Here is a 26,406-nt window from a genome sequence, read left to right as displayed (position 1 = left end):
GCTATGGGTGTACATATATAATGTCAGCAGTATCTGTAAATGTGAATCTAATGGTATTTTCTGGATCCGGAGTGTTAAATGTTGCTTTTTCTTAGTTTAGCTCACCCTATACTTACCTGTGCAGGTGGTACGTTCCAGTTTAGTGAGGCTGAGGTGTGAAAGGGCCTTCAGGACAAGGGAGGAAGAGGTTTTTGAGGGGGTAAGCCAGCCTCTACTAAGCATCGCTCCTATGGCGCCATTTTGACGCTACCTAGCACTCACCTGCCGTTAGCATCCCATTGACTGCCGTTCATTTTGACGTCACTTTGACAGCGAATAACTTTACATCTGAAGTGTTTAAAGACTCTATTTGTCCTTTGTTTATTTCTAAAGAAACACAACAATGTTTAAAAGGCTCCATGACCTTGTAGCTCACGTTATGGCTCCGTAGCAGACGTATTTGTAGAAACAGGCTAACGGTTGTGTCATAAGCATGCGACTTTCTTACCGTATAGTACAGGAGAAGCTCGCAGACAGTTTGGACCTCCATTAGCTGTTTAAGTTTTATATCTAATGTTAACTAGCATTTTGGTTAGAAATATTAGCCTGTGCCTATGTTATCTCCTAACATACTGTATACCTACGCTCTCCGTCTCTGCTGATTGGGAATGATTGAGATTTCTCTTGCACAGCTACCAGAAGACTTACAACTTTCAGACAGGTTGCCCATATCACATCTACGTCTTCAAGCTCAGTTGGAGGCAGGGTGGTAACGCACAGCCATCACCTGAGAAGTACTTCTAATATTCTTCACTGGTCTGTTGAAAACAATGGTGTCACATTGTCCATTTCCTTTATTGTCTATGGGTTTTTTTAATAACAAGGAGTTGGCTGGTTTCCAGGGTTTTCCTTTAATGTTAATTTACCTTGTAATAATTCCCAGGTTTGATTTTGTGCCCTTTGTTTTAGAGTATTTTTTTATTAACCACCACGGTTTGGCACTTCTCCAGCTTCCTATCCTACTTCTTAAAAAAAGCTTCACTTCATCGACCTTTGCACACTATGGTAGGGTAAAATGGTGGGGTAAATTCACAGTATGTGTCCCTGCAACCCATGCATCTTTATGTTTTAAAAAAAAAATTTTTTGGGGCATTTTTTTTGACAGGACAGCTAAAGACATGAAAGGGGAGAGAGAGGGGGGGGGGAATGACATGCAGCAAAGGGCCGCAGGTCGGAGTCGAACCCCGGGCCCCCTGCGTCGAGGAGTAAACCTCTATATATGGGTGCCTGGTCTACCAAATGAGCTATCTGGGTGCCCACCCACGCGTCTTTTAAAGTGAGTCCTTAAGAAAAGGGGTGGTTTGTGCTTTGCTCAGTCTGACCCCCACTTCCACACCACCCTCTAAACACACACATTCACCAGTGACAGGAAGTGGCCCTCCAGCCTTAAGCTCTTTAGATTCTGATGTGAGGTGACTCTTTACCTTTCTCATTTCACAGCTTCACTATTCATTACTGACCGTCGTAAGCGGACGTCGCCCAGGGGTGATGTCAGTGCCAACTCCCCCTGATGACCCCCCCCCCCCCCCCCTCCCCCCTCCCTTCACTCACTGTGTCCCTGCCTGACTCTCTCTCTCTCTTCTCCCCCCCAACTAAAGTCATTGCGACTCGGGCCTACAAATTATCAGCATGTGCAGAGTGCCGAGCACAGCACGGAGAGAGAAAATCCAAATCCCAAAGTGCAAGTGCAGCACTATTCTCTTGTGCTGTACTGTATCGTTCCCTGCTCCAGATTCTCTGCTGCTGCATGCCAGACCGTTTTAATGAAACTGATCCAGGGACGCAGCCGTCAAGTGTGCTGTGGCAAAACCGGGAAGAAGTAGAAAAGAAAAAAAAAACAGTAAGGAGAGGTGAAGTCGCTTCTCTCTCAGAGAATCAATGCAGGCAGTCAGTTTCAGGGCTACGGCCATCAAGTTGCCCTCCCTTGTAAGTGCTGCTCCTCTCAGCGGGAAACACAAGCAGGCCTGGTGTGTTGATTACAAGTATAATCCATTAATCATCACTGAACACATGGAGGACTTTGATAAGAGAGGCAAGAGCAGCCATTGAATTCCAATCTGATACAGGCTGGCTGCAGGTACACTTAAAGAGCCTGCACACCAATCTGTCCAGTGTGTTTTCTGCCTTCACCCTTTTTCCTACAGATAAGAAAACTTCATTAAAACATCCAACCATATTCTCCATACTAATTACAGCATTGCATAGAGAGGGAGTGGAAGATGGCGGACGGGAGTGGTGCTGTTGGTGTTGGTGTTGGTGGTGGGGGCTGCCGCAGCCGCCGCCTGGCCAGATTGGCCCGTCTCATCCCTCCCATCCTCACTTGGGAAGTGATTGTTTTTGAATTTCATATTTGAATTTAACAAGCGTGGAAATCTGAACAGGCTAATAAGATTCTGTACCACACTGCCAGACTATGTAATTAAAATCGGATCCAATTGATTTTTTTTTTTTTTTTCTCCTGCTTTGCATATAGGCTCCATCCCAAAAGAAAAGTGACTACTGCAATAAGATGACTGCTCCGAGTCTCTCCGTGTTGTTTCTGGGTGGATTAATTATAATTCATTATTGATTAACCGCTAATGAATTTAAAAGGATTCAAATACTTATGTTCTTAATATCACGTATTAATATTACATTCATTTGCCCTGGGACTTTAAGGATTTTTTCCCTCTACAATGCTTCAGGCCTGTATGATTCTGTAATTGGAGGTGGTGGCAGTGTGAACACCCTGCTCTGCTCTGTCTTTGGGGCTTCGTCTGTCTCGTCAGCAGCTGTTATGGGTGGTGGTGCTGCATCAAGGACTGTGTGCCCTGTGAAGCTCATTATCTACTGGCTAGTAATGCATCTTACCGGGGAGGGAAGATCATTGGGTTGTGGAATGCAAGTACAAGAAGGGAGACAAAGAAACACAGGAGGTGATGGGTATTTGATGAGAATGTTTCCTGGACTCTGTGGGACCCTGAGCAGGATTTGTTTAAAGGGATAGTTAGTAGACATTTTTGAAATACACTTATTTGTTTTCTCGGCGAGATAGATGAGCAGATTCTTAATCAAAGATACTGTATAGCTCAAGATTGCACATTTCAAGCGGTGGTATGAAATGGTTTAGACTTCTGTCTCCTAAGTGGGCGTGGCCTTGTTCGCAAGTTGTCAGCTATTTACACTACGCTAAAAGCAATATTAAGCATTACAAAAATTAGTTTGTGGGGCGTTCGCGAGACTTGGTTGACTTAAGCTTATCTGTGTTGCCAGATCTCGCGAGAGTTTGTTCCTGAGACAGAAACAGGTCTCGAACAAAGTAAAGAAAAGAATCCTGAAAAATGCCATTTTAGTGTCAGAATGTTCTAGCGATATGTGGCTTGTGAAAAGTGGGTGCATTATTTACTCTGGTGACTACGGGGCGAAAGAATCAGTTATAATCTGTGTTCACGTTGATTTCTATGTTCACTTCACTGGAGTGAATACACTCAGTGTACTGCTGCTAGACTCCTAAAGAGGCGTGGCAGTGCAGGAACCCATGTGACACAGATACAGGAGCTACACACAGATACATTAGCTCTTTAGGTTTAATTATTAATGTTAACTAGCATGTTAGTTAGCAGTAATTAGCCTGTGCCTATGTTATCTCCTAACATATACCTACGCTCTCCGTCTCTGCTGATTGGGAATGATTGAGATTTCTCTTGCACAGCTACCAGAAGACTTAAACTTTCAGACAGGTTGCCAAGTCACAACTACGTCAACAAGCTCAGTTGGAGACTGCACAGTAACGCCTTGCCATCACCTGAAAAGTGCTTCTATTTTCCTTCACTGGTCACCGTCCAAAACGACGGGATCTGTTGGTCCACTTCTTTAACTGTCTATGATTCTAATGAAGGCGGTAAGCCTCTCTTCAGAACGCATAGCTCCTATGGCGCCATTTTGATGCTAACAAGCCATCATCCGCCGTTAGCATTCCGTTGACCGTCATACATTTTGACGTCACTTTGACAGTGAATAACTTTACATCTGAAGAGTTTAAAGACTTTATTTGTCTCTGGGATTTTACATCCAGTAAGCGTAGCTCCCATGGCGCCATGTTGATGCTACCTAGCATTCACCCGCCGTTAGCATTCCATTGACTGCCAATCATTTTTGACATTTGACAGCAAATAACTTTACATCTGAAGTGTTTAAAGACTTTCTTTGTGTATTTTTTATTTCTAAAGAAAAATGACAGTGTATAAAAGGCTCCATTACCTTGTACCTCACGTTATGGCTCCGTAGCAGATGTTTTTGTAAAAATAGGCTAACGGTTGTGTCATAACCACACAACTTACTATTGCACAGTAGAGGAATTACCGTATAGGACAAGGTAAGCTTGCAGACAGTTTGAACTTAAATCAGCTGTTTAGGTTTATTTACTAATGTTAACTAGCACGTTAGTTAGCAATAATTAGCCTGTGCCTATGTTATCGCCGAACTTATACCTACGCTCTCCGTCTCTGCAACATTGGGAATGATTGAGATTTCTCTTGGCACAGCTACCAGAAGACTTAAAACTTTCAGAAGGTTGCCCACGTCACATCTACGCCGTCGAGCTCAGTTGGAGGCTGCGCAGTAACGCTCAGCCATCACCGGAAAAGTTTCTGTCTAGAACAACGGGATCTGTTGGTCCATTTCTGTAACGGTCTATGGTTCTAAACTGTCTCTGGCTAAATATAAAGTTGTCAGAAACACAAACATCAAATGACCTTGTTTTACACTTCTGCTTTTGTGTGGATAAACAATAAGTATTATAATATAAACTTTTTTTTTGGAGTATCATTCTGTGTGCACTTCAGTAGAACCACCATTGTCGACAACATAATGTGTTTAGCACTTGCGTGGAAATAGAAAGTCCTTTATTTGTGGAAACTTGCCTTTGACAGAGGCTAGCTGTTTGCCCATGTTCCGAGTATGTGTGCTAAGCTAAGCTAAGCTAAGCTAACTGACAAGCTGACAGCTGTGGCTTCACATCTTTAGCTTAAACATGATAGTGTATCTTCTCATCTAACGCTAACTCTCGGCCAGCAATAGGATAAGATAGGATAAGCCTTTATTGTCTCCTATAGGAGAAATGTGTCTTGGGCATTCAAGACAAACAAATGGCGACACTTGGCGCATAGACACACACAATAGCCTAAGCATACAGTAAACCTACACAGAACATAATCAGACATTATCTCATCCAATGCTCCAATGAACATCTAATAACCACACACTAAGTAAATCTAGTAGGGCCTAGTTAGTAATTCTTGCACCTAGTCCATGTATGCATTTATTGTGTGCAGTGGTGGAAGAAGAATTCAGATCCTTTACTTAAGTAAAAGTGTTAATACCACACTGTAAAAATACTCTCTTACAAGTAAAAGTCCCGCATTGAAAATGTTAGCCTACTTTAACATATGTAAGTAGGCCTATCATCAGGAAAATGTACTTAAAGTATTACTAGTAAAGGTAGCCTACTCGTAAGTAATGCAGAAACTAAGTGTGTGTGTGTGTGTGTGTCAGATTTAGTCTATGGCATGTGGCAAGATTAAATGCCGGTGACTCACTGATCATCTTCGTGCTGTCACTTATTTTTCTGTCTTAATTAGCAGCCCGTTTTGGGGTGAAATGGCGCAGATGAGTGACCTTAGAAGCTGTCCCTCCTCCCTCTCCCTCCCGTTGTGAACCCGTGTCACGGTGGGCTGTGGGTCCGAATGAAATTCATGCTTTGTGGTGCAGGTTTTCTTCTCTCAGCCGATGGTGACGTAGTTGCGCGCCTAACCGTGTGTGTGTGTGTGTGTGTGTGTGGTGTGTGTGTGTGTGTGTGTGGTGTGTGTGTGTGTGTGTTGTGGTGTGTGACTTTTAAAAAGAATCGGGGGCGCAGGGCTGTAGGGCGCAACCTCACACCTCCACCGCGCGACAACAGGCCTAATATTAATAGGCTACTCGTGATCAGAGGGTGAGAATTCATAGGCTAGGCTAGGCTACTCCATCATCTCATCTCCAGCAATCGTAAGCTCCAGAAACTGACTTAGCGCAGAGAGTCGTGGTCATTCCGATGGTTCGCCAAGTCCCGCTGCTGCCTGCCTGCCTGCCCTGCCTGCTGCCTGCCTGCCCCGCCCGCCGCCTGCCTGCCTGCCGCCGCCTGCCTGCCTGCCTGCTGCCTGGGTAACTTCCATAGCCTGCACAGCTGAGCGCCTTTCTAATGTACAGGCGTTTAATATGAATGTCAGTGTGTCGTTTCTATAGAGAAGACAGCCGGGAAAGAAAGAGTGCCTATACTACAGAATAGCCTACAATAAAAGCGGCATCGTAGTTCCCCTGCGCCGAGAGAGGGGGAGGAGGAGAGACGCTGATTCACGGCTTGCAGGAGGGGAGAGAGAGCCGTGCGGACGGGGCTCTGAAGATCCATCTCTGATCTTAAAATACCGACCCCCCCCCCCCCCACTCTCCTCCTTCCCCCCACCCCCCCATCCTCCTCCTCCTCCTCCCTCCTCCTCTCCCCTCGTCATTGACAGCTCTGCGACCCGGTCAATCCGTCAGACAGGGAGGATCTGGGGAGGAGGGCGCCCGGGCAGGAGACAGCTGGACGAAAGGCGATCACCTCCAGCCGGTTTGATCCAATCGCCAATACATACCGAGCAGCCGGCTGCATGGGGATCTGCCTCTCTCCCTCTCCGTACATGAGGACGACACAGTGGCTTCACCGGGGGATTGTGGTCCGAGGAGCGCGTTTTACGCAAGCCATCCAAGCAGCGAGATTGCACTGTGACTGTTGATAGGGCGATCTGACCGGCCAAACAACAACAATAATAATAAAGGGAGGCGGAGAGGAGCTATTTCGCAGTTTCTACATAAACTCCCCGGAATAGCCTACACATCCAGGTAGGTTATAGGCTAACGAATATCCTGCGGCATGATGCAAACTCAGTGATATTAGGCTAATTAATCAGTGTGTTGATGAGTGATGTAACCTGACAAACCATTAGCGATAGACATCGAGACACAGGTAGGCTTTCTATATGAATATGTGACAGCTTGTAGTAATAGGCTACTATAGTAACCATGTTGGATGCATTTCAAGATCCGCGATAGCTGCAAATAACAGTCGATAGAAGTGATGTGATGTGGTCCGTCAGTCCGGAGCGCTTCATGCTGCCAGAGGTCCAACCTGTCTAAACTCCCATGGCTCCTCACCCTTGTGCACATATGATCCATTGCAACAGGCTGCAATGGATTCGTGATAGCGTCTAATGGGTGTGCCATTAAAATAATTGGCGCGTGTCAGCGCAAGTATTGGATACTAGTTACAGCCTGGCGAGCCCATTCCTGCTGCTGATTGGCTGAACACCTGCATTTCCAGGTTTTAATATAACCTCTTTAGTTTTTGCTTATCCAGGCTATTTTGGCTTCTTCTGCACCGCCTGTCACGGTTTGGAGTTGGATTTGGACACAGTGTGCTTCCTGAGGCTGGCCTATTAGGTTCAGGAGGTATATTCTCTGTGCATCTTTCCACGTATAGGCCTGAATGCATCGTGTAAGTTATGGTGCGGGCCTATGGGTGCTCCAGCAGGGATTTCCCCCCTTCAGGTGGCCTACACTGCCGTCGGTGTAGTGAGCGAAACGGCCTTGTGATGATTAATCGGCAACAGCTGAGGCTCTCTGTGTGTCTGCTGAGTGCATGTTTACGCGCATCTCAAATAGCTTCTTTAAACAAGACCCTCGTCCCAAAATAGGGAAAGAGATCTGTGAGCAGAGCAGCCCTCTCCCCTCTCAGCAACTGTCTTAACTCTGTGCAGCCTGCATCAGTCAGGGAATATATAAAGGGTGGTGATCACTTAAAAGATGCATGGAATCAAACCAATTAATGTTGCTTTTCTCTTTACAATCCCCTATCTGAGAGGTGCAGAGAAAGGCATAGAGTAAGACTGACCAGGGCTTCAGCTATCTGTAGGCCAGGATCATTTCATCCATGAATCACACTAAAAAATCACACAAAAAAACAATTTCCCAAAGCCAGATGGATGTATTCATATAGTATGTTTGGTAAGTGCAAAGCTCCAGAATACAACGTTATTTAGTTTAATATCAGAAGAAAATAGCTGGACCCGGAGATTAGTATTTTTTTGGCATTTTTGCTTAATCGATTATTGAGGTTCCTCACTCATAACAAAAGTCTTGCAATACATAATTTTCTTCCTAACACAACTGAATAACAAATCAACTGAACTGTCCAAATCAACTGAACTGTTATTCAGTTGATTTGGACCCATTTTATTTAATTAAAAATACAAATAAAAAGCCTATAGTGTGTCCTCTCCTTGTGGTAAAAATGCCTTACTAAAGGAATGGAATCAGTTTGGACATGAATTAGTTTTCCTCTCCTATTAGGATGGTTTAAATGCTTTTTCAGACATTTTACACCTAACAGGATTAAAAATCTGTGAAAACAATGAACTCATTTGATAGAATATATTATATCAGTATAACAGTATACGGCTACTTGCACAGTTATCTCTTTAAGCATCAGGCCAACCCTTTTATTAACACGTTTGTGTATGTCTGCTTTATAAGATGGGAGAAGTTGTTTATTGTAATAATGGGCCCTTTTTTCTATAATAATAATTTAGTTTTATATTTTATACAGAAATAAGTGGTTAAAAGTTGTGTAAATGGAGTTTGAGTGGGTTCACCCTCAACTGTTTGTGCTTGAAGATGTCAGTGTTGGATTTAATTGGAATATGTCAAAGATGAACTTCACCCTTCATTTAAATATGCCAGTTGGATTATGACTCTTAAGTTCCTGTGCAGTTTTTGTAAACAACTTTGTCTTTTCAGTTGATTTGTAAGACTTTTCGTTGGCAGCTGAACAGTCTTGATTAAACTCCAGCGACAGTCCTCCTCTACATTCACTATGCAAAATACAATCCTTAAAACAGTAATTAGTATGCAAATTGTTTTGTGTAGCTTCTGATTTAGGGGTCACGGCTCTAATGTTGGTATAGAGAAATGGAGTCGTTCACTCTGCATCAGCTGCCAGCACTGTGCTGTGATACAAAATCAATATTTAAAATACAAAACCCTTGTGAGGTTAAATGTAATCATTTTAATGAGCTTTACATTATTGCCAAGACTATGTGGTCGTGTGTCTTAAACGGATTCTCAATCAATAAACTAACCAATCAAATCAATCCATCCCTATTGGATATATCACTAGCATTTTTTTTGCAATATGAAGATTTTGTTAAAGGGGCACTATTGAGCCTGTGACAACAGTTCTATGATGTCTTCTGTGGTTCTGGAGGTGGATATGTGTACTGGGCATTTACTAGTCAGGGGAGGCTCCAGTGCACATTGTGGGGGTGCATTATTGGAATTGTAGGTTCCAGCATTTTTTGAGCTTCTAGGAAATAAGACCCCATTTACAACTGGCATTAACATGTGATCTGGATGTCTGGAGAAGGAAAGACCCATGATAACATCACAGAGTACGGTCTAGACCTGCTCTTTTATGAAAAGCGCAATGACATAACTGTTGTGATTTAGCGCTATATAAATAAAATTGAATTGAATGATAATCAATGCAAGGTGTGAATACATGCAGAATGCAAGGTGGTCAGAATGCGATGGATCGGCCATGCACACCACACCTGGAGGGGCTCTGGTGTAAATGCATACCATACAACATGGTCATTCTCAATACAACTTTCCACCCGGTAAGTTCAAATGTCACCAGACTTCTCCTTTTCCAGTGGCCCCTGCTCCAGAGGTCATCCTCCAGATTAGGTCCACATCCCAATATTAATATCAGATGTAAATGGAGATTTTGAGTCAGCAAGTATCATGCTTTATTTCTTTTTTAAATCTGTCTATGACACGTCTTCTAACTTTATGGACCACGTTGTCTCCTCAAAAAGAAGTTTGGAAGGTTTTCCTAATGATGTGCTTTGGGGAAATGTAATGGCTGCGTGGATTATGTTCACAAGCAATGTTATTTTCGAGGACGTGCAAGATTTATGTCCCGTACGGACAAAGCGTTTGGTTTTTGGTTTGGTTACTGGAAGATTGTGGTTTCCATTAAATGTTAATAACTTAATGTTCATTGCATAACCACCATCTTTCCTAACCTTAACTAAGTGATGTGTGACCTAAAAAAGTCAAATAATGACTTAGTTGCTATGGATATTATAGAGAATAAATGATACATGTTGTCAGTGAACATTGTACTGTTTGTTCAGTATCAATATTTTGCAACTTGCTAGATAAATAAATTACATTTCCTCATTATGTTGATAATAACATTAGTTGCATTACATTTCTTTAAATATGTTAATATCAGAAATTAGTTTATAAATGGCATTTATAGGAGATGGTGGTTGGGAAGTGAAATGTTAACCCTTGTGTTGTCTTCCCGTTAACCATGAACTTGTCCTTCCAGGTAAAAATTGAAATTGAATTGTTCTTTTCCAATGTTTTTATCGCTTTTTCTGATTTATATGTCACTATTTCCATGCTTTTGGCGAATTTTTTTAAAAACCTGAGCTGGTTTAATAATAGGTTTTACACTTATTCTTGGAATTCATGGTCAACAAACCTCATTTATATCAAATTATACCTTCGTTTTTAGTTAAAAAGGCAGAAATTATGAATTTTGACTTATAGTTAACATCAGAGGATGTTGATAGGATCAGATGGGTAAATGTCAAAGTGTAGTCTGGATACTGTTTTGAAACCGTTATTAAAAAAAAAAAAAGAATTCAAATTCTATAAGATTAAATAAAACACCCAAATCAAGGAATTATCCATGTTATTTGTGGGCAATTTGGTTGAAAGAAATCCATATTTCGGATATAAAACACTTAGAAACGGCTCAATTTGACCCAAGGACAACACAAGGGTTAAAGGAATGCAGTATCCCTTTAACAGCCTTGTGTCAGCCGTGGTAGTCGTAGTAACAAGGTTACTAGAAATAGTCATGTTAGATTAGTAGTAGTAGTTGGTAGCAGTATTGTTAGTGTTAGGACCTATACTACAGTATAGTAATGCTATATATAACACTATACTACAGTATAGTAATGCTTTTGAAAGTAATATTCATACCAGTAGCAGTAGAGGAAGTAGTGATAGTAGGGCCTTAAGGATGAGGTAAATTTCATTAGGAATTCCTTTATTACATGCACAAAAACGATTACTACTTAGTATATAGCATAAACTTGTCTTTTGGGAGACCCTGGAATGAGCACAACGTTAGTTTACAAATACAAACGTCTTTCTGAGCATCATTATTTTTCAGCTTGTGATATATTGATATGTCTGGCAGGAATATGGAAAAGGCATGAAGTAGTTAGCTGACAACTGAGTCCCTGTCCAGTGTTACTGTATGGCCTTTATATCTTTATAATTCTCTGTGTCACTCTAGTAGTTTACTCTTGGACTTATGGGTATTTGGCTTGTTTTGTTGTACGTGTTTATCCAGAGTAGGCCGACTGAGCCCATTAACTCTTTTTCATCACTTCCATACTATAGCACATTGACACATGGAGACATGAGTCTCCACCTGTCTGCATTGAAGTCCTGAAGTGTTAAAAGGACAGTAAATGTCAGCTCATTTAAACCTGCTATAATGAGTATTTTTTAGATACTGTGAGTACCTGTACTTAAATGAGGTTGGTTGTAGTGACCATTATAACACCGTTACTGTTTTGGTTCAGTCTCACGGCTCTATATTTGGCTGTAGCAGCTCTGTTAAAGCTAAAAAAACAATAAACATCGACCGTACTCTACATTCCCAGCACCAAACAGTAGACGGATAATGGTAGCCAGCTAGTGAACAAGCTAGCTGGTGAACGTAATGCAGCATTTAGCTGCTGAGGAGCCTCATAGTTCCCTCTGGAGTTGGTGTAGACCGAAACAGATCTAAAAGAATAGTCATATCTTGGATTTGTATTCCTAATGTGGACCGAAACATGACTTCAGCCCAGGAAGGCACTCGGAGAGCGTACACCTCTGCCCAACCCACGCCCTGTCTTACAACGTTAATGCAGTGTGAATTTTTCCTAGTCACATTTTTCTAATATTTCTAAAACCACATGAATGTAGCCCAAGCGCCCTATCTGTGTTAACAAAAATGAAAAATATTTTTTTGTATTTGCATCGTGATTTGGATCCGCTCCGAAATGTAATGGCTTCTTCCATGACCTGTACTACACCCTTTCACCCAGTGTCAATAAATTCAGGCCTGTAGTTTATTTTCATAATCCTGCTGAGACACCAACAAACCAACAGGACAAACCGAACCGACAACTAGAGATGGTCCAATACCATTTTTTGCTTCCCGATACCAATTCTGATACCTGAGTATTGATCCAATACCAGTGTGTCATATATTATATCATGTTTTAATAGCTGTGTACTACTATCCCTGTATGGATGGGATATGATATCTAACAGCAGTATACTATTGTCCCTGTATGGATGGGATATGATATCTAACAGCTGTATACTACTGTCCCTGTATGGATGGATATGATATCTAACAGCAGTATACTATTGTCCCTGTATGGATGGAATATGATATCTAACAGCAGTATACTATTGTCCCTGTATGGATGGATATGATATCTAACAGCAGTATACTACTATCCCTGTATGGATGGATATGATATCTAACAGCAGTATACTATTGTCCCTGTATGGATGGGATATGATATCTAACAGCAGTATACTACTGTCCCTGGTATGGATGGATATGATATCTAACAGCGTATACTACTGTCCCTGTATGGATGGGATATGATATCTAACAGCAGTATAGTACTGTCCCTGTATGGATGGATATGATATCTAACAGCTGATACTACTGTCCCTGTATGGATGGGCATATATATCTAACAGCAGATACTACTGTCCCGTGTATGGATGGATATGATATATACAGCGTGTACTATGTCCCTGTATGGATGGGATATGATATCTAACAGCGTATACTACTGTCCCTGTATGGATGGGATATGATATCTAACAGCTGTATACTACTGTCCCTGTATGGATGGGATATGATATCTAACAGCAGTATACTACTGTCCCTGTATGGATGGGATATGATATCTAACAGCAGTATACTACTGTCCCTGTATGGATGGGATATGATATCTAACAGCAGTATACTACTGTCCCTGTATGGATGGGATATGATATCTAACAGCTGTATACTACTGTCCCTGTATGGATGGGATATGATATCTAACAGCTGTATACTACTGTCCCTGTATGGATGGGATATGTATTTCTATCTATGTTGGTTGGATCGGATATGATACTCTTAACAGCAGTATACAATGTCCCAGAACTTTGTATTATCTACGCAGTTTACAGTCAGTATGATACATAAAAAGCAGAATAAACTACTGTCCTTAGTGGGATTATATTCTAGGCTTTATACACTGTCCCGTATGGATGGCTGATAACTCGCGTACTCTGTCCCGATATGATACAGTATATCAGGAAGTATTGGCCGCGTATGATGGAAATATCTAACGCTGTAACACGTCAATGTTTTGGCAACAGGAATACTACTGTCGCTATGGTGGGATGTGTATCTAAACTCTGTTACATACAGTTGACTTGGAGGTCAACGATGGAGTATCTTAATGCCCGTTGGCGTGATATGATAGACAGCTAGTCAATAGTCCCTGAGATGAACGAACCCTTTCCAATGTATAACTATGTCTGTATGTATGATATAAGTGGTTTGATCTTTGTCTGGTTGTAGGTTAACTCTTTGTGAAACAGAGCAACAATGATCCACAGAACTTTCTTTATTATCCTGTTGGACAGTCAGTTATAACAGAAAAAGAGCATAAATAAACTACTTAACCTAGTTTTTTTTTTGGGGCTTTATACCTGAAAAGGGATCGCTGTAAACTCCGGTACTTCCCTTGATCCCATTTGAGGCAGTTTTGGGCGATACTGATAGGGAACATCTCAAACCAAAAAACTAAACTTTTCTGGCAAGGTAATTAATGTTGCTCTGTGTGGATTTTAAATGTAGAAATCTTGTTAGCCATACGTGACTTGGCAGGTCACCGGGAGTAATCTTAATCACGTTGCGTTATAAAGACTATCAAAAATAGTGAGATCAACCCCCAACCTTCCAAAATAACATATTTTAGTATGTATAATAAGTTTTTTATTTTTGACTTTTTGGATTTGGGAACTCTCCTTTTTGTTTATCACCCAAATTTAAAATGCCAGTCTTTAATCTTCCCCCCCGGGTTTGTAACCTGAAACTCTCTACTTTTATTTTTGGGAAAATGCTTCGTTTCTGCCCTTGCGTTTTGACCATCCCCCCTACAATAAAAAAAGGGGGAAAAGTGCATCAGCAGGCTCTCCGTTTCTCAAAGGGAAGCAACATTCTTCACCCTTTTTAAAAAGTTTCCCTTTTCTGTTACTTTTCAATAAAAGAATTTAAGACAGGTTCTTGGTTTCTAGGCTGTAAGGAACACATTTTTTTTCATTCCCAAAAGAATGCCCTTTTAGGGGATTTTTTGGTTTTAAAATTTTAGACTGATACAAATAAGAGCTGCAAAATCCATAGTTTCTCAGATGCAACTTTTCTCTCATTAAGTTACAACTTTGTCACTCAATTATTTCCCCGTTGTTTTTGTTTGTGCTCAGCGCTGTCGGTTCTCACTGGGATTGCATAGCTGGCTCCTGTCCATATCAATGGCTCTGCTGATTCAGTTAAATTTAAGTTCCTTGTCTCTCGTTTCTTCTGCTGTTCGCTGTCATCCCTTCTTCTATCCTCCAGATCAGTGTGCTGCTCTGCAATCTGCAATTTTTTTTTTTAACATCTAAGGAGTTTCATTTCAAGCTGAGATATCCTGCATTATTTCAGTTTTATCACCTCTTTAAAAAAAGCTCTTCTGGAAAGACATATATTTCTAAATGTTATTGAGGTTGTGATCCCTTAAAAGACATCGTAATACTGATAGTGATGCAATCATTTGTGTCTATGAACCATTAAATTAGAAATATTAGGAATGGTTTATTCCAGAATAAATTAATTGGTTTTTTGAAACTCTCAGTTTGCACACAAAACTTGAAGAAAACTTTGAATTTTTTTTTGCGACATTAGGGGTGTTTTTTTGACACGACCGGGTTTTCCAGAGACAAAAATTTTGGTTTTTAATTGTGTCATTTGTTTAAAAATTACCCGGCTCCTGTTTAAACTATCATAAAATTTCCCCTAAAAACCGCCCACTACCCTAACAAGCCAGTGGTTTTCTGGTTGTGGGCTTTAAATTTCAACAATTCCCCTGTGATTTTTCAGTATTTTTAAAAAGTCTTCAATCCTTGTACTGCACAATAGCTAAATCGAATAAGAAATCTCCCTTAAACAAGCAAAACCCTATGCCTTTTAGGGGGGGCCTTTTTACCCCAAATTTCCTTTAAAAGGTGCCTGAGTGCGTACTTTTAACAGATTTTAGTCAGGGGGCCCCCAAGTAATCAACCTTTAACCGCAATCAGAAAAACAAAAATTCATTTTTGGGTTTAAAAAAGGCGAAAGCTTCAACTACATTTAGCTCAACAAAAGCAAAGGGAAACAAGTGTGACAGTAATAAAAAAACATGTAAATCCTCCAGTGAATCCAGGACAGAATGTTTACCTTCAATTCTTAGCTTCTGAAGGGGTCATTCTCCCCTTCCCTTAAATTCAAATCATCCTTGAGTTTCTCCGGAGACACAACTTCGGGGTTTTATCTCGGGGGCCCAGGGTTTTTGGTAAAAAGGCTGCATGGGGCCCCCCCATTCTCCTAAACCCCCAAAAATCCCAGGTACATTAGAAAACCCTTTACAATAAATCCCCTGTGTTATCTCTTAAAGGGGCCCCTTTCCCCTCCCCCTTTGGGGGGGGTTTAACTGTTTTTGGGTTGCTCCCATTGCCTCTGGCCTTCGCTTTTTACATAAAAAGAATTGTAAAGCCCTTATCCAAAAAGTCTAAAGAGGTAAAAAAATGCTTGGGCCTGATTTTTTCCGACTTCGGAAAACGTTTTCTTTGGGTTATTGAAAAGCTGCTGCCCTCTTGGGGAAAAGTGGGATTGTGCATTTGAGCCAGTTTTAATAAATTTTTGGACGGGAAAATTCTGAAACCCTTTTTTTTCATTTTTCCCTTTGATGGCCCTCCTCCCTCCCCTCTCCCTGTTTTTTTTGCAAATTCCGACATTTTGGACAGTGCTTATTTTGGGCAGCATTGTACGCCGGCCGAGCGGGGGGTTTTGGGTTCCGACGGGGTTTTATTCCCCCCCAGACCCAAAGACAATCACACTAAATTTCCACATTTTTTGGCCGCACGATCCACATCAAAAACTAAAAAAAAAATTTCATTTTTTAAAAATTTGGCCCCCAGGCCTGATTTTATTAAAACTAAATTTTTCCCACGTTCCTATTACCACATATCTCATAAAACCCCAACATTGGAAGTATTTTCCCGACCGCCCCTAAAGAAAACACAAAGGTCTCCCCGACTGCTTTTTTGTAAAGAAGGGGGCAAAAATTTCTTTAAAAGTTTACGGGAAGACTTTTGGGATTTTGTTTTCTTCACTACTATGAAACTGAGAAATTCTTTTCCCAGTGTATGTTTCTGAAATGCAAACACAGTCTTACACACTTGTGCTAACACCGCTCCTCAAACTTGTGTTACAAAAAAATGTGAGTCTAAGGTTGGACAACCATTCTATTATGGGATTAAAGTAATTACTGAACTATTATGTTTAATAAGTAATGCATTAAGAAAATACAATAACTATTTACAAAGCAAAAGATATCCCATATGAGAGTAGACTCTTTGTCTCTTAAATATATTTATATATATATATATATATATATATATATATATAATTCATATAATATTTGTTGTTTCTGTCTGTTGTGTTTAGGTGGTGAGTGGAGGAAGGTCACAGCCCAGTGCTGGATCCCAGGGGGACTGTCAGTGTGGTAAGGACCCTTGAGACGAAGGAGGGTGCATGGAGGGTTCAAGGCCTGTAAAGCCAGGGTCGTCAGCCTGCCTCTGGTTGGGGCTGGTCTCTGTGGCTGTAGCCTTCCTTTGTACAGAGGCCCGGACCACTCCGAGCCCTCTGCTAACCCCAAGCAATGCAACCTGCGCGGGAAACTCCAAGTGTCATGCAGGGATCATCTTGCCCATCTGGTATCCCGAGGATCCCTCCATGGGAGACAAGATCGCACGGGTCATTGTGTATTTTGTGGCCATGATCTACATGTTTCTCGGAGTGTCCATCATTGCCGACCGCTTCATGGCGGCCATTGAGGTCATCACCTCCCAGGAGAAGGAACTCGTCATCAAAAGGCCCAATGGAGAAACAACCACCACCACAATTCGGGTGTGGAATGAAACGGTCTCGAACCTCACCCTCATGGCCTTGGGCTCGTCCGCCCCTGAGATTATGCTCTCTGTGATAGAGATCTGTGGACATGGGTTCAAATCTGGTGAGCTCGGGCCTGCCACAATTGTCGGCAGTGCGGCCTTCAACATGTTTGTCATCATTGGCCTCTGTGTGTCCGTCATTCCCCAAGGAGAGGTACGCAAGATCAAACACCTCCGAGTGTTCTTTGTCACTGCAGGCTGGAGCATCTTTGCTTACATCTGGCTCTACATGATTCTGGCTGTGTTCTCTCCCAACGTAGTCCAGGTCTGGGAGGGTCTACTCACACTGGCCTTCTTCCCCATATGCGTACTCCTTGCATGGGTAGCGGACAGACGACTGCTCTTCTACAAGTTCATGCACAAGAAGTATCGCACCGACAAACACAGGGGTGTGATCATCGAGACGGAGGCAGAACGCTCCAAGGGGATTGAGATGGACGGCAAGATGGTCAACTCTCACTTCATGGACGGAGGGGCGGCAAGCAATCTGATTGGTCTGCCTGAGAGCAAAGAGGTTGACGAGTCCCGGCGCGACATGATCCGCATCTTGAAAGACCTGAAGCAGAAGCACCCCGAGAAAGAGATGGATCAGCTGGTTGAGATGGCCAACTACTACGCTCTCTCCCACCAGCAAAAGAGCCGTGCCTTCTACCGCATTCAAGCTACACGCATGATGACGGGCGCGGGAAACATCCTGAAGAAACACGTCGCGGAGCAGGCAAAGAAGAGTCATCAGCGTGCAGGAGGTGCACGTGGAGGAGCCAGAAGAGTACGTGTCTCGAATTGCGTTTGAGCCTGCCGTCTACCAGTGCCTCGAGAACTGTGGCGCTGCCATTCTGTCCATCACCAGAAAGGGTGGCGACCTCAACAAGACCATTTATGTGGATTATAAGACTGAAGACGGCTCGGCTAACGCTGGGGCCGACTACGAGTTCTCAGAGGGTACAGTGGTGTTCAAACCAGGAGAGATGATCAAGGAAATAAACATTGGCATCATAGACGACGACATCTTTGAAGAGGACGAGCACTTTTTTGTGCGGCTCTGTAATCTGCGTGTCCTGGAGACGGAGGACGAGGTGCTGTCCCCCAACAGTCTCCCATACCCAAAGGCCATGCTGGGCTTCCCCGCCGTGGCCACCGTGACCATTCTGGATGACGATCATTCGGGCATCTTCACCTTTGAGAGCAGCTCGGTGCACATCAGTGAGAGCATTGGTATTATGGAAGTGAAAGTGCTGAGGACTTCTGGAGCAAGGGGGACAGTCGTTGTGCCTTATCGCACCATGGAGGGTCTCGCCAAAGGAGGAGGGGAGGACTTTGAAGACACCTACGGAGAGCTTGAGTTCAAAAACGACGAGACCTGGTAAGACAGCAACTCTTTTTTTTTTTTTTTTTTTATGGTTGTGCGCCAATTGCTTTTCATTAAAGTGCTGTTGGCGATTTATTATTGATGATTTTTAATCAACCAAGGTTATGGAAAATGAAGTGCATTTAGTTATAAATAATTCATTTTTTTTTGTTTGGTTCTTTCTGCATCCTATTGATTTGTGTTTTTTTTTTTTTTAATTGCAGTTTGATGATGATAAACCTGTCAAGTAACGATAACTACAGTATATAAGATATGAAAGCTAGGTTCAGAGTTATTCAGCAGCCTGCCAGACATGCATCTCATTCAGCATTTGATGCAAAGATGTTGTCTTCTTTGCCTCTTGACACCATTCAGTTTGGAAAATAACCTATTCATGTGCTGTTTGCACTCATCACTGTGAATTTAAAAACGAGATGGTTACATTTAGACAGTGTGCGCTCTCATCTGAGCGTGCTCTCTGTAGCCCCTTGTTTTCCTGTCGAGAGAGTTTGCTCTAATCAAAGCTGCGTCTGTAGCAATTCTGTGTGTGTGTGTTGCGTGCAATAGGGATTCAACTTTGGGATTTGTCACACAACTGTGGAAACGGGAAGTCCTTAAGTAACCCCCCCCCCCCCCCCCTTCTCTAATCCCTTCTGCGAGCTGGATTTTAGCACTTTTTCTTTTATATATTCTGTGTCATGTCTGCTTCGATTAAAAGAAAGCATTATGGAAGAAAAGCAAACGTATAACAAAGAGAGGGAGAAGATTACAGCTACAAGGGTCAGAGGGCAGGCTAAGGTTCATGCAATAATCAGTACATGGCGTTGTTTTAGGTCAGCAGGCAGCCCGTGTCATGATGAATAACAAGACTTTGATTCCATCTGGGGGCAGCTATGCTAATAGAGCTTGCAGTTTGGTAGTAAGCAACCACGTTATGCAGCCTTGTCAGCTGTACCATCTGTGTAAAGTCTGCACTATAAAGCACATAGACTCGAATCAGAGTGGGCTTATTTGGCAGTGTTGCTATAGTCCACATCCACGACGTTCCACTTCCGGGATTGCTCCGGTGCCCCTGGAAATACCGCCGGATGCATGGATGTCCTTTTCCTTCCGATTTCTTTGAGTTGGAATTCTGGTGGATTCATGATGACTGTGGTTAACTGCCTCTCAGATCTCTTCAGGGTAAAGTGAGACAGATAGCTAGACTACCCTGTCCAATCAGTTTTCTCTCTACAGCGGCTCCGTGCGGACCTTAGCACCGCCCATGACGATTGTAATAGGTTTAAAGAAACGCCAATAAACCAGAGCACGCTTTGATCCCATCCCGGAATGCTCATATTGCACTGGGGCGCTATGCATTGTATGATATTACAGCCTTTTTGTGTCCAGTGTATGTAAGGCAGTGCTTTGGGATACTGGCATGTATACAGAATTGCGCCTGGGAAATATTGATTTGTTTATTTCACAGCTTGCATCCGCTTGCATCTCACACATTGGTCCGCAGGCACTAAATCAAAGTGACATGCCTCTGTGACATCCCCTTCCCTCACCAATCAGTAGCCTCTCAGCGTGCTGTGGCTCACTGGCAGGGTCTGAGCTCCAGGGTGTGGGTTCCTGAGGGCTGAGGCAGCCCAGGAGACGGCGGCAGGAGGGGAATGAGTGTCGGGGTGATCAGCATGCTCTTGGGGCTTGCTGAGCTCTCAGGGTTTTGGCTTGATTTATGTGAGAGTTGCTTTATGGGCCAGGCCTGAAGGCTGCCGGTGGGAGTAGAGGGGGAGAGATGTGGAGAAAGACTGTTTTAAATGATACCCCGTGTTGTTGGGGGTTTTGGTGATTATTGGATGTCATTTTTTCATTGTGGCACATCGTGCTGCGATTTACTTTTTTAAAGTGCAGACCGCTTTGTTGTGAAGGCACAAGCGACACGCTGTGAGCGGATAAAGTATTAGTATCGGGAGAAAACAACTTATGGTCGGAAATTGTCGCTCAAAAATCCAAATCAAGATTCAAGATTATTTATTTTTTTATTTGCCGGGGGAAAAATGTTTGGGCAAAGTGCTGTTAATACAAAGGCAAAAGTCAGACATGACATGAATGCATTAAAGTGCCCCCTCAAACCCCTTTTGACCTAGTTTTGGAATTGGGGTAGAAGATTAAAGGAAAAATCTGGAGAAACTTTATAGACCGATAAAATTTAATAAAGCCTCAGTAAAAAATAAAAGGATCTTGTTAAGGGGACCGCCAAAATCACCGATCCATTTGAATAACAAAATAGGCCACTATTTTTACTTAAATGGTGTGTTTGGGGTTTTTTCAACCAACCGGTGGTGAAAGTTTTGTGGAAAAAAAACCAGAGCCTTTTGATGTTTTGTTTTTTTTCTGTCGCTTTGAATAAGTGGTTTTTAATTTTTACGAAGGGTTCTTTAATGGATTGGTGGGTTTGGGGGATGCAGTTCGGGGCTGTTTGGGGGTTGGTCAGGGGGAGCCCTTTCTCACTTATGCCTTCAAAATGAAAGGGAAAAAGCCCAAAAAAAAAATTTAAAAAAGGGCTATTTTTGTAGTAGGCCTTTTCGTTAACATCGCAAAATCTTCCCACTGTTTGATTTATTCTAAAATAACTTTTTTTATACCTTATATATGTTTTTTTTTTTTTAGACTTTGATTGGGATTGATTGTGAGTTATAAACAGACTGTATAAAATGGGGTCTACAGTGGGTACGGAAAGTATTCAGACCCCTTTAAATTTTTCACTCTTTGTTTCATTGCAGCCTTTTCCAAAAATCAAAAAAGTTCATTTTATTTCTCAGTAATGTACACTCAGCAACCCATCTTGACAGAAAAAAACAGAAATTAGAAATTTTTGCATATTTATTAAAAACAAAAACTGAAATATCACAGGTCATAAGTATTCAGACCCTTTTGTTCAGTATTAGTAGAAGCACCCTTTTGATCTAATACAGCCATGAGTCGTTTTGGGAAAGATGCAACAAGTTTTCACATCTGGATTTGGGTATCCTCTGCCATTCCTCCTTGCAGATCCTCTCCAGTCTGTCAGGTTGGATGGAAAACGTTGGTGGACGTCATTTTCAGGTCTCTCCAGAGATGCTCAATTGGGTTTAAGTCAGGGCTCTGGCTGGGCCATTCAAGAACAGCCACGGAGTTGTTGTGAAGCCACTCTTCGTTTTTTTAGCGGTGTGCTTAGGGTCATTGTCTTGTTGGAAGGTAAACCTTCGGCCCCGTCTGAGGTCCGAGCCCCTCTGGAAAAGGTTTTCGTCCAGGATACCCTGTACTTGGCCGCATTCATCTTTCCCTCGATTGCAACCGTCGTCCGGTCCTGCAGCTGAAAAAACCCCCACAGCATGATGCGCCACCACCATGCTTCACTGTTGAGACTGTATTGGACAGGTGAGAGCAGTGCCTGGTTTTCTCCACACATACCGCTTAGAATTTAAAGGGCCAAAAAAGTTCTATCTTGGTCTCATCAGACCAGAGGATTTATTTATCACCATCTTGGGGTCCTTCAGGTGTTTTTTAGCAAACTCCATGCGGGCTTTCATGGGGTCTTGCACTGAGGAGAGGCTTCCGTCGGGCCACTCTGCCATAAAGCCCCGATGGTGGATTGCTGCAGTGATGGTTGACTTACTACAACTTCTCCATCTCCCGACTGCATCTCTGGAGCTCAGCCACAGTGACCATTGGGTTCTTCTTTGCCTCTCTCACCAAGGCTCTTCTCCCCCGATAGCTCAGTTTGGCCGGACGGCCAGCTCTAGGAAGGGTTCTGGTCGTCCCAAACGTCTTCCATTGAGGATTATGGAGGCCACTGTGCTCTTAGGAACCTTAAGTGCAGCAGAAATTTTTTTGTAACCTTGACCAGATCTGTGCCTTGCCACAATTCTGTCTCTGAGCTCTTCAGGCAGTTCCTTGACCTCATGATTGTCATTTGCTCTGACATGCACTGTGAGCTGTAAGGTCTTATATAGACAGGTGTGTGGCTTTCCTAATCAAGTCCAATCAGTATAATCAAACACAGCTGGACTCCAATGAAGGTGTAGAACCATCTCAAGGATGATCAGAAGAAATAGACAGCACCTGAGTTACATATGAGGGTCACGGCAAAGGGTCTGAATACTTATGACCATGTGATATTTCAGTTTTTCTTTTTAATAAATTTGCAAAAATTTCTACATTTCTGTTTTTTCTGTCCAAGATGGGGTGCTGAGTGTTACATTACTGAGAAATAAAATGAACTTTTTGATTTTTGGAAAATGGCTGCAATGAAACAAAGAGTGAAAAATTTAAAGGGGTCTGAATACTTTCCGTACCCACTGTAAATGCTCTCCCTTCTCTTCACTGAAGCCGCTGTGTGTACAGGCCTGTGGGGATGCGCATTGTGCTATAGGTGCCAAAAAGAAATCTATGTTTGGTACTGCCATTTGGTTTTGTTTTGTCATGGTTCGTGTGTGTAGCTGCCAGCAGAGACAGGTATATAATTTAAGTTCATTAAAAGAATAAGTTTAATTTAATAAGAAACCATGTTTGAATGTAGCATAATATATTTTGTTTTTCTCTGCATTTTTGTTTCTTGCTTTGAAGTGTGTGCGTGCCGACCTGTTTATGTGGGTATATATAGCGGAACTATTGTGCGGCGTTTTTGATTGTTCCAGACATTCTTTTGCGTTACACCAGCAACGGAGCAAGCAGTGCATGCCGAGTTAGCTGCAACTCTAACTAATGGCTTTACATTCGTAAATTTGAGGGACACGCTGGAGAGAAGTTTGTTACCGGGTTTTTCACTCCCCTGGAGTTAACGCGGCCAATGAGGTATGTGTAGTATTTATTGTGTGTAAATTATCTGTGTTGCTTATTTATTCATGTGTTCTCTGTGAGAATATTAATTATGTAATTTATGTGATTTCTATATTATGTATTTAGTTCTCACGGCATGGTGTGAAGGCATGTTTGATGACATCGAGGAAGGCATCATAAGACCAATAAATGCCCGTGAATAAGAACGCCTTGTGTCCGTGTCTGTTAACTGGAGGGAGCTACAGTGTGTGTAATAAACATTACACTTTGTGAGAAAAAAAATCCTGGCAGAGAATCGTGATAGCAATTCTAACCTAAAAAAAATCCTGATTCATATTTTTTCCCAAATCGTGCAGGCCTACTCTGTAGGGATCCTTTTTTTAAATGTAGTCAGACACTAATAATAATCTGAGCATGTCAGTGGCAAAACAGGCACTTTTAATGGACGGAGATTTAAGTTGCGCAATTCCAGCGCTCTTGCTTAATACTGGACCAATTTCAAAGATTGTTGTTCCCATCATTCACTTAGACACAAAAACATGGGAAAATAGGTTGAAAAAAAAATTGAATTTACCCTTTAACATCATCCATGTCATATTCTAACAAACTTCTATTATGCATTGAGGTTGAGGATGTGTAGATTGATTATTTAATCAAAATATCAATGTCGGGGAATTGGTGTGGCCTTTAAATCCTTTTAGCGAGAACTAAAATCATCTTGTTTCTTTTAAATCTGTTGTAAATGCAAACCCTGACATTTGTAGTGACATTTCAAAGAAGAGGGCCGTGCGCTTGCAAAGAAAAAAATGATATAACTAAATGAGAAGTGTCAAAATCAGCGTATGTGGAATAAATGTGGAGGAAATGGTCTCGTTGACATGTGCGTCCCTGACACGTGGAATACAAACTAACAAGGGATGACTTTAACTGCAGAGAGACAGCATAAGACATACTGTGGATATTACACTAAACTCACCCAGTCAGTGCGGATTAATGCACTCACTATAGACTACTGATATATTTCTGAAAACATACAGGACATTATGCAGTTAAGCAGTTAAAACAAAGAAAATTGTTCATATGCATGAACACGCTTGAGTATTAATGTGACATTTTCTTCCCCCCTTCCCCCTTCAGAGACTTCTGGGGTCTTTTGTAGAAATGGCAGACTGCTGTTACAGAACTCCCAACAAATCTCTAGAAATTTCCATAATTACGCTCGGATAGTGATGAATTAGATTCTGTGTGCATCCATAAAAAAGACAAAGAGGAGCAGTGGAAGTGACGGCTTCATCCAAAAGCATACAAGAAGATTCATGAGAACATTTCCATACACAAAACAAAGGGGATGAATGTAGAATATTCACTAAAAGGCATAATTACAACGATGCTTCTTTCGCTGCCTTGGAGGCTCTCCTCAGGGTCGTTTTCCCGCTCGCAACATGAGAAGAAAATCCAGAATTTATTTGCCTCCATTGCCTTCGCATTCATATTCCAACTGAAATTGACAAAGGCAAATGTTATGTTTATTTCCTGTTTTTGCATATATGTAGCAATGACAGAAAGATTCCCTCCTTTTTTCCCCCCTTCTGGCTCCTAATTCAGTGGTAATTGTGAGGAGAAAATGAGGGCAGAGTGTGCTCCCTGTCTAAAGGGCCAGGGCTTTCTCTGCTGTCCTTTTTAGGACAATTAGACCACATAGTGCGTCAGCGCTCTTCTTTTCTCTCTCCCACTGCTTTACGAGGCATTGACTCTCAATCTCTTTTGACACACTTTGGGCCCATTGTTATCAACCAGAGTGGAAATTTATTACAGTCCTAATCTGGAGCTCTGGAATACATCACTCCAATTTTTAGCCGGACAATAGTTCTCAGCACGAAGGATGAAATTGAATAGTCTCCGGGCGGCAGGGCTTCTGCTCCCAGCGAACAGGTATGAACCTCACCGAGGCACCGCCAGCTGCTTAAATGTTAACTTTTATGGCGGTCAAAGCTATGAAGTGGCTCTTACGTTAAAGGGTGCTTCCTAATAGGTTAGGTAACGCTAACATGCTTGGGTGGCACTGAGCCGGGACCCCTATCTTTCTGGTTTGCAAGCCCTAAAATGAGCCGAGGTCTATTTGTGACCCATCATCAGGTTATAGTCTCAGTTTAGATATTTGGATCGATGTCTTTTGCTCAGTGTGTTTATTTCTTTGACTAATCAATCGTTTTAGCCCACAATTTGTTAGAACCAACAGTCCAGAAGCCAAAAATATTTTAAATTACATTTATATGAAACCGACAAAAGCAGCCAATTCTTACATTTGACAAGCTGAATCACTTAGATTAATCAAAAGTTGTTGTTTATGTTTCTTTCAATCAACTAATTGATTAATCAACTAATGCTGTCAGCACGACATGCTGATTTTCCCCCTTCTCATATTGTTTAATTGAAAGTATTTTTAGAGGTGTGACGAGGTGAAAATATTTGGTATTTCAGAAGAAAATTCAGAAAAAAAAGCAGTTGTAAGGCAACGATTCGCCGATCGATCCATTAGTCCGTTAACCGCTATTACGCCAACTATTTGGACAATTGATTCATTTTTTGGAGTAATTTTTTAAACCCTTGTGTCTTCCCGTCAACCATGAAAAAAACGAAATCCAACACTATTGTTTTTTCCTGAGATTTTTGACACTTTTTCAGCGATGTGGGTGCTTTTTTTGATGTTTTTTCCAAAGTTAATTGATATTTCTAATGTCATTTTCAAAGACCCTTTTTTG

General features: G+C 42.0%; 1 protein-coding gene across 1 annotated transcript in view; it reads left to right on the top strand.

Moving 5' to 3' along the window:
• Positions 1–6,364: 6,364 nt before the first annotated feature.
• The window catches only part of slc8a3 (solute carrier family 8 member 3), a 161,581-nt gene continuing 141,539 nt past the window's right edge, over positions 6,365–26,406 (top strand). Inside the window, 3 exon segments of the mRNA XM_032499699.1 lie at positions 6,365–6,933; positions 16,985–18,220; positions 18,222–18,853. Of these exon segments, the coding sequence (XP_032355590.1) occupies positions 17,072–18,220; positions 18,222–18,853 (1,781 nt within the window). The 5' untranslated portion in view covers positions 6,365–6,933; positions 16,985–17,071.

Source organism: Etheostoma spectabile, chromosome 20 (assembly GCF_008692095.1).
Source record: "Etheostoma spectabile isolate EspeVRDwgs_2016 chromosome 20, UIUC_Espe_1.0, whole genome shotgun sequence".
NCBI classification, from domain to species: Eukaryota; Metazoa; Chordata; class Actinopteri; order Perciformes; family Percidae; genus Etheostoma; species Etheostoma spectabile.
The sequence above is the reverse complement of the archived record's forward strand: the minus strand, read 5'-3'. Positions and strand labels throughout refer to the sequence as shown.